This window comes from Dermochelys coriacea, chromosome 7 (assembly GCF_009764565.3).
Source record: "Dermochelys coriacea isolate rDerCor1 chromosome 7, rDerCor1.pri.v4, whole genome shotgun sequence".
Classification (NCBI taxonomy): Eukaryota; Metazoa; Chordata; order Testudines; family Dermochelyidae; genus Dermochelys; species Dermochelys coriacea.
Window position 1 is genome coordinate 104,114,624 of NC_050074.1, and position 15,659 is coordinate 104,130,282.

General features: G+C 40.2%; 2 protein-coding genes and 1 long non-coding RNA gene across 10 annotated transcripts in view; 2 read left to right on the top strand and 1 right to left on the bottom strand.

The window, feature by feature from the left end:
- The window catches only part of C7H10orf90 (chromosome 7 C10orf90 homolog), a 198,498-nt gene extending 191,184 nt beyond the window's left edge, over positions 1-7,314 (top strand). For 4 of the 6 annotated variants that reach the window (XM_043518465.1, XM_043518463.1, XM_043518464.1 and 1 more), the window contains 2 exons: positions 4,684-4,783; positions 6,428-7,306. In XM_043518465.1, the coding sequence (XP_043374400.1) occupies positions 4,684-4,783; positions 6,428-6,466 (139 nt within the window). In that variant the 3' untranslated portion in view covers positions 6,467-7,306. Of the gene's footprint in view, positions 1-4,683; positions 4,784-6,427 lie in introns of those variants that run through there. The other 2 variants (XM_038410592.2, XM_043518462.1) reach the window with 2 other exon arrangements.
- The window catches only part of LOC122460962, a 36,139-nt gene continuing 23,573 nt past the window's right edge, over positions 3,094-15,659 (bottom strand). The window contains exons 1-4 of one of the 3 annotated variants that reach the window (XR_006282625.1): positions 13,345-13,778; positions 6,556-6,632; positions 5,702-5,865; positions 3,094-3,395 (exon numbers count right to left, since the gene is read on the bottom strand). This is a non-coding gene — a long non-coding RNA (uncharacterized LOC122460962). Of the gene's footprint in view, positions 3,396-5,701; positions 5,871-6,555; positions 6,633-13,344; positions 13,779-15,659 lie in introns of those variants that run through there. The other 2 variants (XR_006282623.1, XR_006282624.1) reach the window with 2 other exon arrangements.
- ADAM12 (ADAM metallopeptidase domain 12) overlaps positions 13,942-15,659 on the top strand; it is a 374,238-nt gene continuing 372,520 nt past the window's right edge. Inside the window, exon 1 of the mRNA XM_043518460.1 lies at positions 13,942-14,130. The gene's annotated coding sequence lies outside the window, so the exon portion shown is untranslated. The remainder of the gene's footprint in view (positions 14,131-15,659) is intronic.

The window sequence follows — 15,659 nt, forward strand, 5'->3', positions numbered from 1 at the left end:
CCCCCCATTTAGTCCCATTAAGCTATTTCAGTTTCGCTTCTACCTCAGATATGGTAATATCTACCTCCATATCCTCATTCCCCTTTGTCATGCTACTATTATCCCTAAGATCCTCTTTAGCCTTATTAAAGACTGAGGCAAAGTATTAGTTTAGATATTGGGCCATGCCTAGATTATCTTTAACCTCCACTCCATCCTCAGTGTTAAGCGGCCCCACTTCTTCTTTCTTAGTTTTCTTCTTATTTATATGGCAATAGAACCTTTTATTATTGGTTTTAATTCCCTTTGCAAGGTCCAACTCTACTCGACTTTTAGCCTGTCTCACTTTATCCCTACATGTTCTGACCTCAATTAGGTAGCTTTCCTTGCTGATCTCCCCCATCTTCCACTCCCTGTATGCTTTCTGCTTCTTCTTAATCACCTCTCTAAGATGCTTGCTCATCCAGCTTGGTCTACAACTCCTTCCTATGAATTTTTTCCCCTTTCTTGGGATACAGGCTTCCGATAGCTTCTGCAGCTTTGATTTAAAGTAATCCCAGGTCTCCTCTACCTTTAGATCCATAAGTTCTTCAGGCAAATCCACTTCCCTAACTAATTTCCTTAATTTTTGAAAGTCAGCCCTTTTGAAATCAAAAACCTTAGTTGCAGATTTATTTTTGTTAATCCTTCCATTTAGTTTGAACTGAATTAGCTCATGATCACTTGAGCCAAGATTGTCCCTTACAACCATTTCTTCTATGAGGTCCTCGCTACTCACCAAAATTAAATCTAAAATGGCATCCCCTCTAGTCGGTTCAGCAACTACTTGATGAAGGAATCCATCAGCTATCGCATCTAGGAAAATCTGAGCCCTATTATTATTACTAGCACTGGTCCTCCAGTCTATATCTGGGAAGTTAAAGTCTCCCATGATCACGCAGTTTCTATTAGTATTTACTTTATTAAAGATATTAAAAAGGGCTCTATCCATATCCAAATTAGATCCCGGAGTCTATAGCACACCCCAAGCACTATCGTAGGAGAGGCTTTACTAGTTTTCTTCCCCAATGTAATTTTTGCCCAGACGGACTCTGTCTTATCCACCATTGCATCGCTTCTTATTTCTTTACATTCTACCTCATCATTGATATATAATGCTACTCCACCACCTTTACCTTTGTTTCTGTCTTTCCTAAACAGCACATACCCTTCAATACCTGTAGTCCAGTCATGACTACTATTCCACCATGTTTCTGTTATCCCTATAATATCTGGTTTCACTTCCTGCACCAGTAGCTCTAGTTCCTCCATTTTGTTACCTAGGCTCCTCGCATTGGTGTATAAACATCTTAATTTTTGCTGTTTGGCCTCGCTCACATTTTGTACCCTATTAGGCACAGTCATTCTACAGCCAGTATAACCTATTAGACTAGTATCCACACCGCCCTCGCTCCTTATATACATTCTCCTACCCACGGCTGTATCCTTTCTTAGTTCGTCTTCTTCCCTCTCAATGCTAAAATCTGGCGAGGAGATTTCTTGGACATCTCCCATCCATCTCCCCCTAATTCCTAGTTTAAAGCTCTCTTTATCAGTTGTGCCAGCCTCGATCCTAGAAGTCTATTTCCTCCCCTACTCAGATGAAGTCCATCCCGAGAGAACTGTCCTCTGTCCATGAATGCCTCCCAGTGGCCATACATCCCAAAGCCTTCCTTATAGCACCACTGCCTAAGCCATCTGTTGACAGTCATAATCTTGTCACACCTTTGTTGCCCTTCTCTAGGAACAGGCAGGATCCCTCTAAAGATCACCTGAGCCTCAATTTCCTTAAGCGTCTTCCCCAGCCTAGCATAGTCTCCCTTAATACTTTCCAGCGAGAATCTAGCCCTATCATTTGTTCCCACATGAAGGATAATTAGGGGATTCTTTCCCGCTCCCTTTAGGATCCTTTTCAACCTCAGGTCTACATCCCGTATCTTAGCACCTGGAAGACAGCACACCCTTCTATTCTCTGGATCAGCTCTAGTTACAGTCCTGTCTATTCTTCTCAATAAAGAGTCCCCGATCACGTAGACCTGCCTTTTCCTGGTGACGGTGCTATTCTCCAGTCTCTCCCCTGTTCCCTCTGGCTGCAAGTTCTTTCCATTCCTATTTTCTCTTATAATCCTCTTGAACCCATCCTGTATCCTCCTGGGGCTCATATTTGGTGTAGTCTCCCTTGACTCTTCCACTTTTCCTATAGGACTAGCCTCTCTTCTCTTCTTCCTTACCCTTTCACCTTCAACAAGTACCTGCTGAGCCCCTTCTTCATTTTCCAACTCTGCAAACCTATTCCTAAGCTCTATTTCTCCTTCACTAGCCCGTCTTTTCCTCTGCCTGGTTCTTTTAGTCACGTTTCCACTGACCACTTTCCTCACCCAGTCTCCCCTCAAAATTCCCCAGCCCTGCTTCCATCCGTGAGTCTGAGCTTTTCCCTTCAGATACCTCATATCTTTGCTCCATCATCTGCTCAAACCCCTTCCTAAACTCAACGAGACTTTCCACCTGCATCTCCAAACCTCGGATCTTTTCCTCCATCAGCTCTATCAGATGGCATTTCATGCAGAAAAAACTCTTACCAGTTCCCCCCTCCAGGATTATGTACATACCACAGCTTCCACATCCAGTCATCCTCAATGTGTCTTCCACTACAGGAGTCACTCCCTCAGCTGCCTCTGTATCTGTCATAGCCTTCCCACCTAAATCCTGTTAATCTGGGAAACACAAACCACACCAAAACACCACCACCCACAGCAAAAGCAAACCCCAAACAAGCACCACAATACAAATGCCCCTTGCAAACTCCCACTCAAACTCCCCTGTTTAGAGCTCTGTTTGCTAGCTCCTGTGCCGCTGCAGCTGTCTGTGCCGCTGCCTGACTGGCTGGAGTTCTTCTGCCCAGTGTGTGTAGGTCTTGGTTCTGCCTCCTCACACCCCTTTTTTGGGTATCTAGTGCCCTGGGGGTGATGGCAGGGAGCATCCCTGCACTTAGAGAGCATAGGGAGTGCAGTTATGGCTGGCTTCTGTGGAGGGGTATAATTTGGGAGGCTTCTGTCCTTATTTTGTGGCCCATCATGCTCCACTTGCTCTCACATGTTATCTGATGATCTTTAGTAATTTACTAAATGTTATTTCTTCAAATCTATTCATTAACAACATTTTAGAGATTTGTGGTAATATTGTGCATACATTGTAGCCCTCAAAATATACGAGAAGTTTCAGCTCTGTAATACATAATTTCACTTCTCACAATCTCACCTGTGTGGAAAGTCCAAAAGCACAGTGAAGTTTGCACCACATCCTGCCGAATATTCCTTTGGGGGCTCTTATTCTGCAGGCTGCTTTCTCCATCTTCTGCCATATTTGTTGTTATTCATCTACCATAAACAATTCAGTGCATTTTCTTGTGAACAGCAGACGTTAACTTCTTAGATAAGTATTGAATGTGAATAAGGAATCTTTTTTCTCCAGTAGTGAGAACTGTTTTTCTGCAGAGGAGTATAGGTCAAGATTTAATAGTGACTAGTGATTTTGGAGGCCCAATTTGAGGCACCTTAAAAGGACCTGATTTTCACCAAGTACTCACTTATTCGTCCTCTGAAAACTAGGCCTCTTTAAGGTGTGTTAAGTTGTGCACCCAAAAATTGAAGGCAGAGTTACTAATTTTTTAAAATCTTGACCACAGCACATATCCTAGCAAAGACTGCAATTTATTAGATACTTTGGGGTCTGATCCTCCATTGCCTTGCACCTTATATAGTCATTTACAACATCAATAAATGCAAAAAGGGATGTCAAGGATTTTTTTTTGAATGTACCCTAATGGCTCAGAGATCAAAAACTGTCCTACTGTCCTTAAAAATAAAACACTTCTCATAATGCATAAGTCAGAATAGGCTGCTATATGGACTCTGTAGTGCAAAATAGGTTGGGGGGAAAGGAAAGTTTTATAGTCCACTAAACTAATTAAGTCCGAATACTTGTGATTTAGATCAGAATACACACAAAGAGCAGAACTGTTGAGTAGGAAGATATTTGTTACAGAGAGCCTAATCCTGCTCCCACTTGAGTCAGTGGGAATTTTGCCATTGACTGCAGTGGGAAAAAGATCAGACCCAAAGTTACTTTTATGATTGTAACCAAGAACTGCAATTACATTAAGAATTGACAATTTTGTTTTCTGGTGAAAGGGTCACAGTGACAGTGAGAAAAATCTTATCAGTTAATATAATTATCATTTTATTTTTCTTACATATTTTTGAGCAATCACTGAATGTTATTGCTTGGAATCTGTATTGTGATATACCTACAAAAAGCTTATGGGACAGATTCTTGTCTCAGTTACACTGCTATAAATCTAGATTATCTCCACTGAGCTCAGTGAAATTACTCCAGAACTGCACAGACATAACTGAGGTAACCTGGCCCTCTACTTACAGTTAATCATTTCAGAATGAAGACCATTTCTCAAGTTTCTCAGTTCAAAATCTATCATTGTGATACCAGTGTTATTGCTAATAGATACCTGTATGAAATCAAATTCAGATATTTACAAATGCATAATACCACCAGTGATCACCTAGAAGAATTTTTTCCACTTTAGAAAATTAAGTTAGTAGTGACACTGTAGAATGATCATAACTTTATATTCTGAATTTATGCCAGGATTTATAACAACTTGCCTGAAGTGAAAAAGAAAGAAGAAGAAAAACAGAAACGAATAATCATACAGAGCAACAGACTACGGGTGGAGGTCTTCAAAAAGGTAATGGTTCCATTGTGAATAGGCATAATTTGGTTATAACTGTGCCCTATTGCATTAAAATCATACCTCTGGTCCCATAACCTCCAAGAAACCCCACTTACCTATCTATCTTATGCATTTCTATAGTGAGCACCTCATAATCTTTAATGTATTTATCCTCATAACACTTTTGTGAGGTAGGGAAGTGCTATTATTTCCATTATACAGACTGGGAATGGAAGCACAGTGGTTACGTCTACACTGCAACAAAACACACATGGCAGGCCCATGTCACTTGCCTCAGGCTTGTACAGCTCAGGCTACAGGCCTATAAAATTGTAGTGTAGATGTTTGGGCTCAGAGACCCTGTGAGGGGTGGGTCCAGGAGCCCAGGCTCCACCCTGAGCCTGAACATTTACATTGTAGTTTTATAACCTTGCAGCCAAAACCCGAGTCAGCTGATACAGGACAGTCACAGGTGTTTTACTGCAGTGTAGATAAACATTACCCGAGAGACTAAGACCCAGATCCTCAAAGGAGAAATCAATGGGAGTTAGGCTTCTAAATACATTTTGAAGACCTGGGTTTAAGTGACTTGCCCAAGGTCACACTTGGATGTGAATCTGGGTCTCAGTCCCATGCCAGTTCCCTAACCACTGGACCATTCCATTTCACCACTGTATTCCAATACTACTGGTCACACCCTTTACTCCCCTGGATGGTGGGCTCAAAGGGAAACCCTGTCTCTACACCCAGGTCCAGGGCATCTGGCTCCCATCTCTGGCTAGTAGAAGGAAATGCAAGAGAGGAGGAGAAATTAGTGCAGTTACAAAACAAAGCGAAAAGAGGAAGAGAAAACAAACTAAAACAATGCAATATACATGTTAAATGATAATAAAAATGAGTAAATTTATGAAATAATGAATCCAAACTCCTTACCTCCTCAAGAGCCACTAGTCAAAGATGTCAGAGTTCATTATCCCCAAACCTCCAGATCCAGAGTTGCTCTGGCAGGTGTTTATGGGGAAACTGGTGACTCTCTGCCATGAATTTGCAAAAGCAAGGATTTAACAGGGTATAGCCTCATGGTTCATATGATGCCTCTGTCCTGCATAGAGATCAAGTATCCAATGGAAGAAATGAAAAAATATCAGCAGGTGCAAATAGAGATTATATGCCATAGACATCCCAACCTGTTCCAGGGAACTGTGGGATAGATAGATGCAACACTCTAAAAGTCCTAAAATGTTTGTGGGAATTGCTGCATGTGGACATGGTGCAATGGGAGAACCAGAGATAAGATGGTTAGTACAGATGACGTGCACAGTTGTATCTTTCAGTTCTCTACCCCTAACTATTTTGACATTAGAACTTTTCAAACATGGAGTCACAATAATTTTTTTATAATTGTTTATTCACTGCTGTCATACTCAAATATCAACAGTTTTACACACACACACACCCTGTTGAGGAGAGACCAAACCAGGAACATATGTGGCTGAAGGGTGAAAGTTTCAGAAAGTTTAGAGTGACTGAATTCAGTAGGTTAGAATGGAAACTGTTAATGCAACTCTTAATTATAGTGGTGACTATGGCTTCTGCTATATGTCCCAACCATGCATTCAAATTGTGACCTAAGGGTTTGTTCTTATTTTTACCCTCTAGCAACTACTGGACCAGCTTCTTCAAAGAAATACAGAGTGACAAAGGAGGCCATTGGATCTTGAATGTCTTTGACTATTAGATAAGACATAAAATTTAGCATTATCTTAATTACCTGGAAACTTTCTTACCTTTAACTCTATGTAAAGGAAGATAATTTGTTCTTCAATAGGATTTGAATGAAACTTCAAAATAACAAAGAGAGAACCTATAAATGAGAAAACTGCTTTAGGACTATCATCTTATAGTTGGTTTACCCAGAGAAAATAATTTTAAGAAACTTTTATGCAAACATTGGATTACAATGGTATTTATTTTTACCTTTTAAATATGTATACCCTTTTAGCAATAGAACTGGGTTTACAAGACCTAGGAAACTTATTTTTCCAAAGTATTCTACTCATTGATTTCCTGAGAATAAAATCTGAGAAAAATGAATATCATTATTTGTTATGTTTAGAAACTAGCTGAAATGGCATTACCACAATCATATGAGCAGCCGTTTTAAATTAATGGTTAACACACCAAAAGGGACCAATATTTTAGTGCTCTGAAGGAGTTCATTCCTGTTTACGTAGTGAACCCAAATAGCAGGGTTACCTTGTAGAAAGCAGTATTTAGAACCTCAGTAATACTTTTTACATGTTCTTCACTATTACATATAATTCTGCTTGCTTCTATGAGCATAAAGTATTTATAGAAATAGCATATTAAGAAGTGGCGCAGACCCATGCAGTGGTTTCCATTAAGAAATAAGTGTGTGTAAAGATTACATAATTAAAAACATCTGTAATGTTTCCTCCAACAATATTTAAATCTTTATTTGTACATTTTGGAAGTCATATCTACGAATTTTCATATCAAATGGAATAAACAGATATAATAATCCAAATGCGATTTTTATATTCTTATTTCAAAGCATTTATAAAATCATGGCTTAGTATTAATAAAGAGGTCTTCATTGTGCCATAAATCCTACTGTGAGAACAAACTATATAATAGGATTATTATACATTTATTGGGCAAAATTCTCATCTTATGTACACCAGTGTAAATCAGAAGTAACTCCATTAACCTCAGTGGAGTAAACTGCTGATTTGTATTCATGTGAAGGAGATCAGAATTTGACCCTTAGTTTCTAAACTCCTAATTTAGATTGAGATTTAGGACCAGATTTTTTTAAAAAAGCATCCTTCCTTTTCGCAAGAGCATTTATTTGCATAGGCCATTTAGATATCCTCTAGCCTTGCTCATGTGGAGCAATAGTAACTTAATTCACAAGCAGTCTCATTGCAATCTATGGAACTAACTGAAGTAAGTTACTACTCATTGTGAGAAAAGGTAAAGGAGTCTGGCCTTCAATGCACCCATGTGCTTGATCTCCCACTGACTGAATCCTACATAAAATATCTTTCAAAATTGTTCTTTCCTAGTTCTCTCAGGCCAGTTCCATTCAGGGAGTTTCCAAGGATGAAATCCTAATCATATTGAAGTCAATGGCAAAATTTCCATTAACTTTAATAGGATCAGAATGTCAAACCTAGATTTTTCACCCTTGTGATCATACAGTCTTAAATACACTGCTCTGTGATTTCTTGGTTTGAATTTTTGCCCCCCCACCATGGAGTTATATTTGCCAATTTTGCAAACTGCAGGAATCTTCCTTAAATTTAGTGAATTTTTAAAAACATCAATTAAAGTTCACTCAACATTTTGCTTCATGAAAGTCTAGATTCCCCAAATGTTTTTATTTTCTCCAAGAATAATTTCCTAAATCTAAAGGATAAATATGTAGCAGTTTGCAATGAAAATTCTATCAGAGAAATTAGTTTTGGAGCACAGTTAATGAACAAGACGCCTAAGGCAAGTCATTGGCTAGGAACATTTGATATGATATGAAACCGTGCTTTAAGACAACGAAAATTATCTCTGTGGCAGACCTAATTTCTCATTCTAATCTTGTGAGAACAGAATATCCTACATTATATCCAAATAGTTCTGACATCCATTTCAGTTCTACAGTCAGGTTATTGTAATAAGTCATAGGCCTTCAGGGAAAAATGCTACTTGATAAAATTTCAAACCACCTGAAAAAGCTGTATAGGTTTAGAGTCTTTGTAACCAAAGAATAAAGTTTAGAATTATTGCAAAAGTTTGCACAATTCCATTTTAAATTTGTTCATGCTTTACAATAAAAGAAAAATTTTGCCATTTGATATTATTCAACAGGGAAAATTCACAGGCCTGATTCTGATTTCAGTAGTTATAATCTAGTATAGTTCCACTGACTTAAATAGAATTAACCCAGTCACACCGGTGCCTAAATCTGTATGCCCAAACCCTTATAACTTAAGTAAGGACACTCATTTTATTGCTGAATATTAGATATTATGATTTGTTCCTCAGTTTTGACTAGGCCAGACCAATTTCTGTGTATAGCTTAATCCATCTTTTTAGTCCTAATATGTGAGCTCCAGCAGAACAATATTGTGCCCTCTGCCAGTTGGCAGATAGAAGTCCCTGATTCACAGTTGATGCATACATAGAGTTTTACAGGGATTCCCGGGGTCTGATATCTACATAATAGTTCACCAAAGGGTGGCATGTGATGTTTCTATCACAAGCCAGAGGTCCACTGGTCATCATAATTATTGCAAGATGTTTGTACAAGAAATAGTTTGAGATATGCAAAATATTACATTCCAAAATTGTTGAAGTAACGTTTGTCACCTAAATTGAGGTAAGCATCAGGGCTAACTCAGTCAGCACACAGAACAATGGACATCTGTGGAGACTGGCTATGTTTATAGGCTGGGACAGGTGTGGGCCAGAAGATTTACAGAGACAAAGGAACCACAAGGTAAGTCTTTGAAGAGTGGACCTCCTGAGGTAAGAAACAATAGTATGTAACTGCCAGGGTTGGTTTTCAATCAGGTGTTCTGGTCAAACACTGGACACCTGGCAACCTACTGAGGAAGCATGCTGACAGCATGGTTGACTCCTGAAAAGAGAGTTACAGCCAGCCTGGCTGTAAAGCACTGGTGAGCACTACTTTATTTGACATGACTGTACCTTGTTAATTAAGTCTAGGCTCTAGAATGCATGTTATGATTTTATATGTAACTGTTTCCATTATTTCTACTTGCTATTACTTGAATCTCTATGTTTTGTTAAATAACCCTATGTTTGATTTCATTATAAACATATCTAAGTGCAGCATGTTAAGTGGAGTGGTGAGCTGAGGTGGAACTGGTAAGCTACGGTGTACATTTTCTTTGGAAAGAATGAATCTGTCAATACCGTTAGTGTCCAGTGGACATTCCAGGGAGACCCTTGGAGGGCTTGGGGGTTGGTGTGTACCTATTGTTAACCTGTAGCGGGACAGTGGCGCCTGAATAGGCCTAGAGGGAAGGGCTTGTGTTGCCCATGGCTGGTGGAGTTGGGGAGTTGACCCCCAGGAGATACAGAGAAGGCTTCCTCACACTAAGGGCAGGTGGTAGTGCAGTGCCTCACAAGAGTGGGTACCCCTTGGAAGTGTCATAGTGGCGTTTGCAGTACCTGAACCCCATTTGCTGGTTAACCAAGGGTCACACTCCAGGAACTTATATACCCGATAAGATAGATATAGATTCAAAAGTGAGAAGGCTGGAAACAGGTAAAGAAAAAGATTATGATTTGTTATTTTACGTTTATTTTGGGTAAGGGAATAAAACAAGGACAGGACAGGATGAGTAAGCTGGAGACGTGCTAAATATACTAAATTGCTTTTGGAAAAACTATATAGACTGTGGCTTGGAAACTTCAGGGGAAATGGGAGAGGGGATCAGAGCGTTACTCATAGACTATGATGAGCATCAGGAAAAAAACTGTTTAATCTACTGAAAGTATCTGAGGCTGAAGAGGATGCAGGCTCAGGAAACTAGCCTGGTATAGATTCCAATGCTTCAGCCATGCAGTTAGAGTTGGGCAGAATTCAGCTCCAGAATCTGGAAATTGTGGAGAGAGATAGAGAGCAGGAAGCAAAAGAGAAAGCCCAGGAAAGGGAGATGCTAGCGGAGAAGTAAAAAGTGGGAGGCAGAGAAAGCAGCACAAGAGGAGGCCTATTTAGGATTACTGGAGCTGGAAGACTGAAAGTGCAAAGCCTGAAGAAAAATAAAATCTTGAATCAGAGGAGTGAAAGCGGTGGCAGAAGCCCAAGAAAGCGAGATGTATTGCATCAATGAATATCTGACCACCTTTAAAAGCATATGCAGGATATACAAAATCCCTGATGACCAGAGAATGACTGTCTTACTTCAAAACTGACTGGTAAAACTTTACAAGTGTTTAATGACATGCATATAAATTATGCTATGTTGTGTGATCTGTTTAAGGGGTCTGTGCTAAAAAGGTTTCAAATTATTTCAGAGGCATATTGCCTGACATTTAGAAACTTAAAAAAAAAACTTGATTAGTCACAGGAAAATAGGTTTATAAAATGGGGGATTATTTGAGAAAATGGATAAAAAGTAAAGAAGCAGAAAACTATGACAAGTTGGTAGATCTGTTTGCTCCGGGAGCAGTTCTTTGATTTCTGCTCTGATGAGGTGAGAACAACAGTGTAGGAAAAGTCCTCACAACTGTGGAAGAGGCAGTTGATATCACTGACTTATACCTGCAAGCGAGACCATTCATAGAGTGCAGGTCCCAAAGGGAAGAGAAAAATCTTGACAGAAAAGGGGGTCCCTGGTCTGTTCTTGGGGAAAAGGAGGAAGGGGGGGGACTAAGAGCACACCACCCCAATACCAATTCCCTACTGGTAACCCTAATTATCAGACTGCAGCCCCAGGGGAGGGCCCAAGAAAGTGCGTATTATGTGGGTCCCTTGACCACGTGAAGAAACAATGTCCTAGATATGGGGTGTGCAAATATAATACTCTATCCATCAAGGTTAATGTAGCTAACCTTGAGTCAGAGACTTCAGTGATGGCAGAGAGGGCTTAGTTGACCTCCTGGAGGTAGAATTTATCAAAGAGGCCAAGGTAAATGGTAAAGTGTGCCTGGGGTGGAGACACACTGATGTGCAGATCTCTAGTCAAGAGAAAGGTGATTAAAGAGATTGATATGCTCCCAAGGGAAGAGGTAAAACTCTTTTGCTTGGGGCAATTTTGAACCATGGTGCTTTCAGGCAGCATTGAATTAGAGTTGGAAGATTTAAGGGGTACTTTGAATGTGGAAATTCTTAAGAATTTATCATGTGATATATTGATGGGAAATGACATCACTCCCCAGAGCTGTTAGCATTGTGACCCATAGCAAGAGGGAATATGTTCCAAACTTCCCAGAAGTAAGGTCTGGGCAGGAAGAGGCAGCTGCAAGAGGAGAGGAGAAACAGAAAAGTGGCAATAAGAGACGAAGGAGGCAGTGGCCCCCTTACTTGAGACAGCTCTCAGTGCAAGCAAAAGCCAAATGGAGTTTGCTTCAGAACAAAGTGCAGACACCTCCTTGGAGAGCATAAGGGATGCTACCCTTGTAATGCCCCAGAGAAAGATATCACAAGGGGAGGTTCTTTATAGAAGAGGGAAGGATTTACATGGAGGTCCTGGTTTGGAAGAACAGACGCTTCATGCTGAGTTAATGATGCTAGCCCTTTTGCTGGTCACTTGGGAATGAAGAGGGCATATGAAAGGCTAAAGAAAGATTTATGTTGGCCCAATATTCAAAATGAGGTAAAGGAATACTGCAAGCCTTGTAACTTATATCAAAAGCAAAAAAAGCATGTAGGTCTCTGCAAGGCGCCTTTATATCCTTTTCTGTTAGTCAAGAAAGCATTTATCAGGGTTGCTATGGACATCATAGGCCATTGCCCAGGCCAGCCCAAAGAGGAAAAAGATTTATATTAGAGGTGGTGGATTTTGCCACCAGGTATCCAGAAGCAGTTTCTCTGTCAAACGTGGAAGCAGAAATAGTTGTTAAAGCACCTTTTTCTATATTCAGCACGGTAGGTTTTCCAAAGGAGATCTTATCAGATCATGGGTCAAATTTCACATTTCAGCTATTCGGTGAGTTGTGGAGGGTAAAATCTGCCCCATATCACCCAGAAAGAAATAGATTAGTTGAGAGGTTCAATTGGACCCTAACATTTCTGCTGAGAATGCATGCAAGCAAGAGGGGAAGTGACTGGGATATAATGTTACCCTATCTGTTGTTTGCTTATTGGGAGGTGCTCCAAGAGTCCACCAGTTTTGCCCCATTTGGCATCCTCTATGGGAGAAAGGTCAGAAGTCTCCTGGATTGCTTAAGGGACTCCTGGGAGGGTGGCACTGAAGCAGAGGGGAAAGCCATTGTAAACAGGATATGCTGTGCAGAGGACAGAGACAGCCCCTTCTATTGATTTGATGACTGAATGTCATAATGATACCCTCATAGAGAGCATGGATTTATATGAAATATTAACCTGGACTGAAGAGAGAGATTACGGCTGTGCTGAAAAGTCACCCTTAGATATTTTCCAGCAGGTCAGGCTCACAAAATGATCCTAAATGGTCTGTAAGATTTCCGGCTTACAGCCTTTGCACCCAGCAAAGCACACCAAATAACTGATAAAATGATGCAGCAAGTTTGTAAGGAAATAGCAAGCATGCTGGACATGAGAATGATTACAGAGTCAAAACAATCCCAGGGTTTCTCCAGTAGCTATGGTCTCCAAAAAGGATAGGGCCATAAGATTTTGTATTAATTACAGAAAGCTTAACATTGGCACAGTACCTGATGCATACCTTATGTCCAGAATCAATTACGTGCTAGATGCTTTAGGTAGTGCAAAGTTCCTAAGCACCCTGGATTTAATAAAAGTGTATTAGAAATCCCCTTAGACAGTGAAGCACAAAAAAATAATCCACTTTCATTACTAATTCAATGCTTTGAGTTTAAAGTGTTACCTTTTGGATTAATTAATGCAGGAGATACATTTCAGAGGCTGGTTAATCAAATATTAGTCAGGTTATAGGACTTTGCTCAGGCCAGCATTGATGATATTGTAATCTTTAGCAGTGCCTGGCAAGATCAGAAGGATCATGTGGAGATGGAACCAACGAGACTCAGAAATAGAGTAAGTGTAAATAGGAGGGAAGATTACTTAATCTATGTCACTGGGTAGGAAGAAGCTAGATTTGCCCTGATCCACAGAAAGTGGAATCCACTGTTAACTAGTCTGTAGCCCAAACCAAAGTGCAAATCCAGTCTTTGCTGTCCCGAACATTTCTGCCTTCTCTTCCTTTGCTGAACACTCTCCTTTAGAGCAGGCCTCCTTTCCTCTATTGGCTGCAGCTGTGGGTGCCTGCCTCCTTGCTTGGCAGCTGTATGGAGGTGTGGTCTGTAACAGGAGAGGCTCTCCTCCCCCTTCTATCTATGCTCAGTTTGGGGTTTGTAGACACCTTTAGAAGCCCTCTTCAAAAAGATCTCCTGACAAAGGTGGTGTATAACTGTACAGCTAAGGGTAGCCTAGAATTCCTCCTTACCTGTAAGGAATTAAGAAGCTCAAATAACCTGGTTGGCACCTGACCAAAAGGACCAATGGGGAAAGAAGATACTTTCAAATCTGGGCAGAGGGAAGGCTTTGTTTCTGCTCTTTGTTTGTGTGTTCTCTGGGGAAGCAGAGAAGCATCAGAGCAGAAAACTCCTTCTTCTAAAATCATTCTAAAATTAGTCTGAATATTGCAAAAAGAGTAAGTAAATAAGGCAAGGCATGTTAGATTATTTTTTGTTTTTAGCTTGTGAATTTTCCCTGTGCTAAGAGGGAGGTTTATCCCTGTTTTTTGTAACTTTAAAGTTTTGCCTAGAGGGGAATCCTCTGTGTTTTGAATCTGATTACCCTGTAAAGTTACCTTCCATCCTGATTTTACAGAGGTGCTTCTATTATTTTTTTTCCTTTATAATAAAGTTCTGTTTTGGTTTTGTTTTTTTAATAATCTGGTTTACCTAACTGGTTGGTATATTATTTTCAAGCCTCCCCAGGAAAGGCGGTGAAGGAGCTTGGGAGGGGGGATATTTTAGGGAATAGGAACTCCAAGTGGTCCTTTTCCTGAATCTTTGTCTAACTCACTTGGTGGTGGCAGCAGTACCCATCCAAGGATAAGGAAGGATTTGTGCCTTGGGGAAGTTTTTAACCTAAGCTGGTAGAAATAAGCTTAGGGGGTCTTTCATGCAGGTCCCCACATCTGTATCCTAGAGTTCAGAGTGGGAAAGGAATCCTGACAGGTGGTTTGGCCTACAGCCTGTTGGGGGGGGGAGGGGCTTTAATAAAGTGAAAATAATTCTGTCAGAGAAACTGGTCTGAGGCAGTCCAAACTTTGATAAGGTATTTGAACTCTGTACTGGTGCCTCTAAATCAGGCCTGGGGGCTATGTTAATGCAAGCAGGCAAAGGCAATAAAAAGCATCCTATTGCTTTCTTAAGTAAAAAAAGTGATTCCCACTGAACAACATTGCTCTGCAATAGAAAGAGAATGTTATGCACTTGTCTGGTCTGTCAGGCATGTAAGGCCTTACCTATTCAATAGGAAGCTCAGAGTCCTAACAGACCACTTTCCACTGGTTTTTAATTTTCACATTATTCAGAGAGGGGACAAAATTAAGGATGCACAATGTTTTAGGTGTGCAGGATATAAAGGCTCTCCATGATGTTGGCACCAACAGTTTTATCTGAAACGAATACATCAGTTAGGGCCAAAATCATGACACCACAGGACACCAAGGGTTATGGTATTCTGGGCATGTATTTTAAACTAATAATTTCTTGTATAGGTCTGTGCAAGACAATAGTTACTTACTAGAATTAACTTAGCTGGTCTGATATACCAGTAGACTCTCTGCATAAAAGGACTTGCTATTAATTTTGTTGCTTACTTGATTATCTGAGATTTGGTTACATTAGTCTAATGAATTCTGCTGTGGAATCAATTTACAAGGAAAACAAAATGGCAAAGGGGGAGAATCTTTCTGGTGACTTTGTTCATAGGAAGCTGTTCCATGCTACATCATCAGTAGTCACAGGAACACCAGGGCTGAAGATCAGCAAGCTTGCATATAGATGCATAAAGATGTTTGATCTCTATGACTTCAATAACAAATAAAACCTTCCACTTCTTCTGATAGAGTGGGTAATCGTGTGTTTAGATGGATTTCCCCATACTTGTTCACTGATAGAATAGATAGTTACAAATGTATCTCAATGTACAATACGTCATCTCTCATGT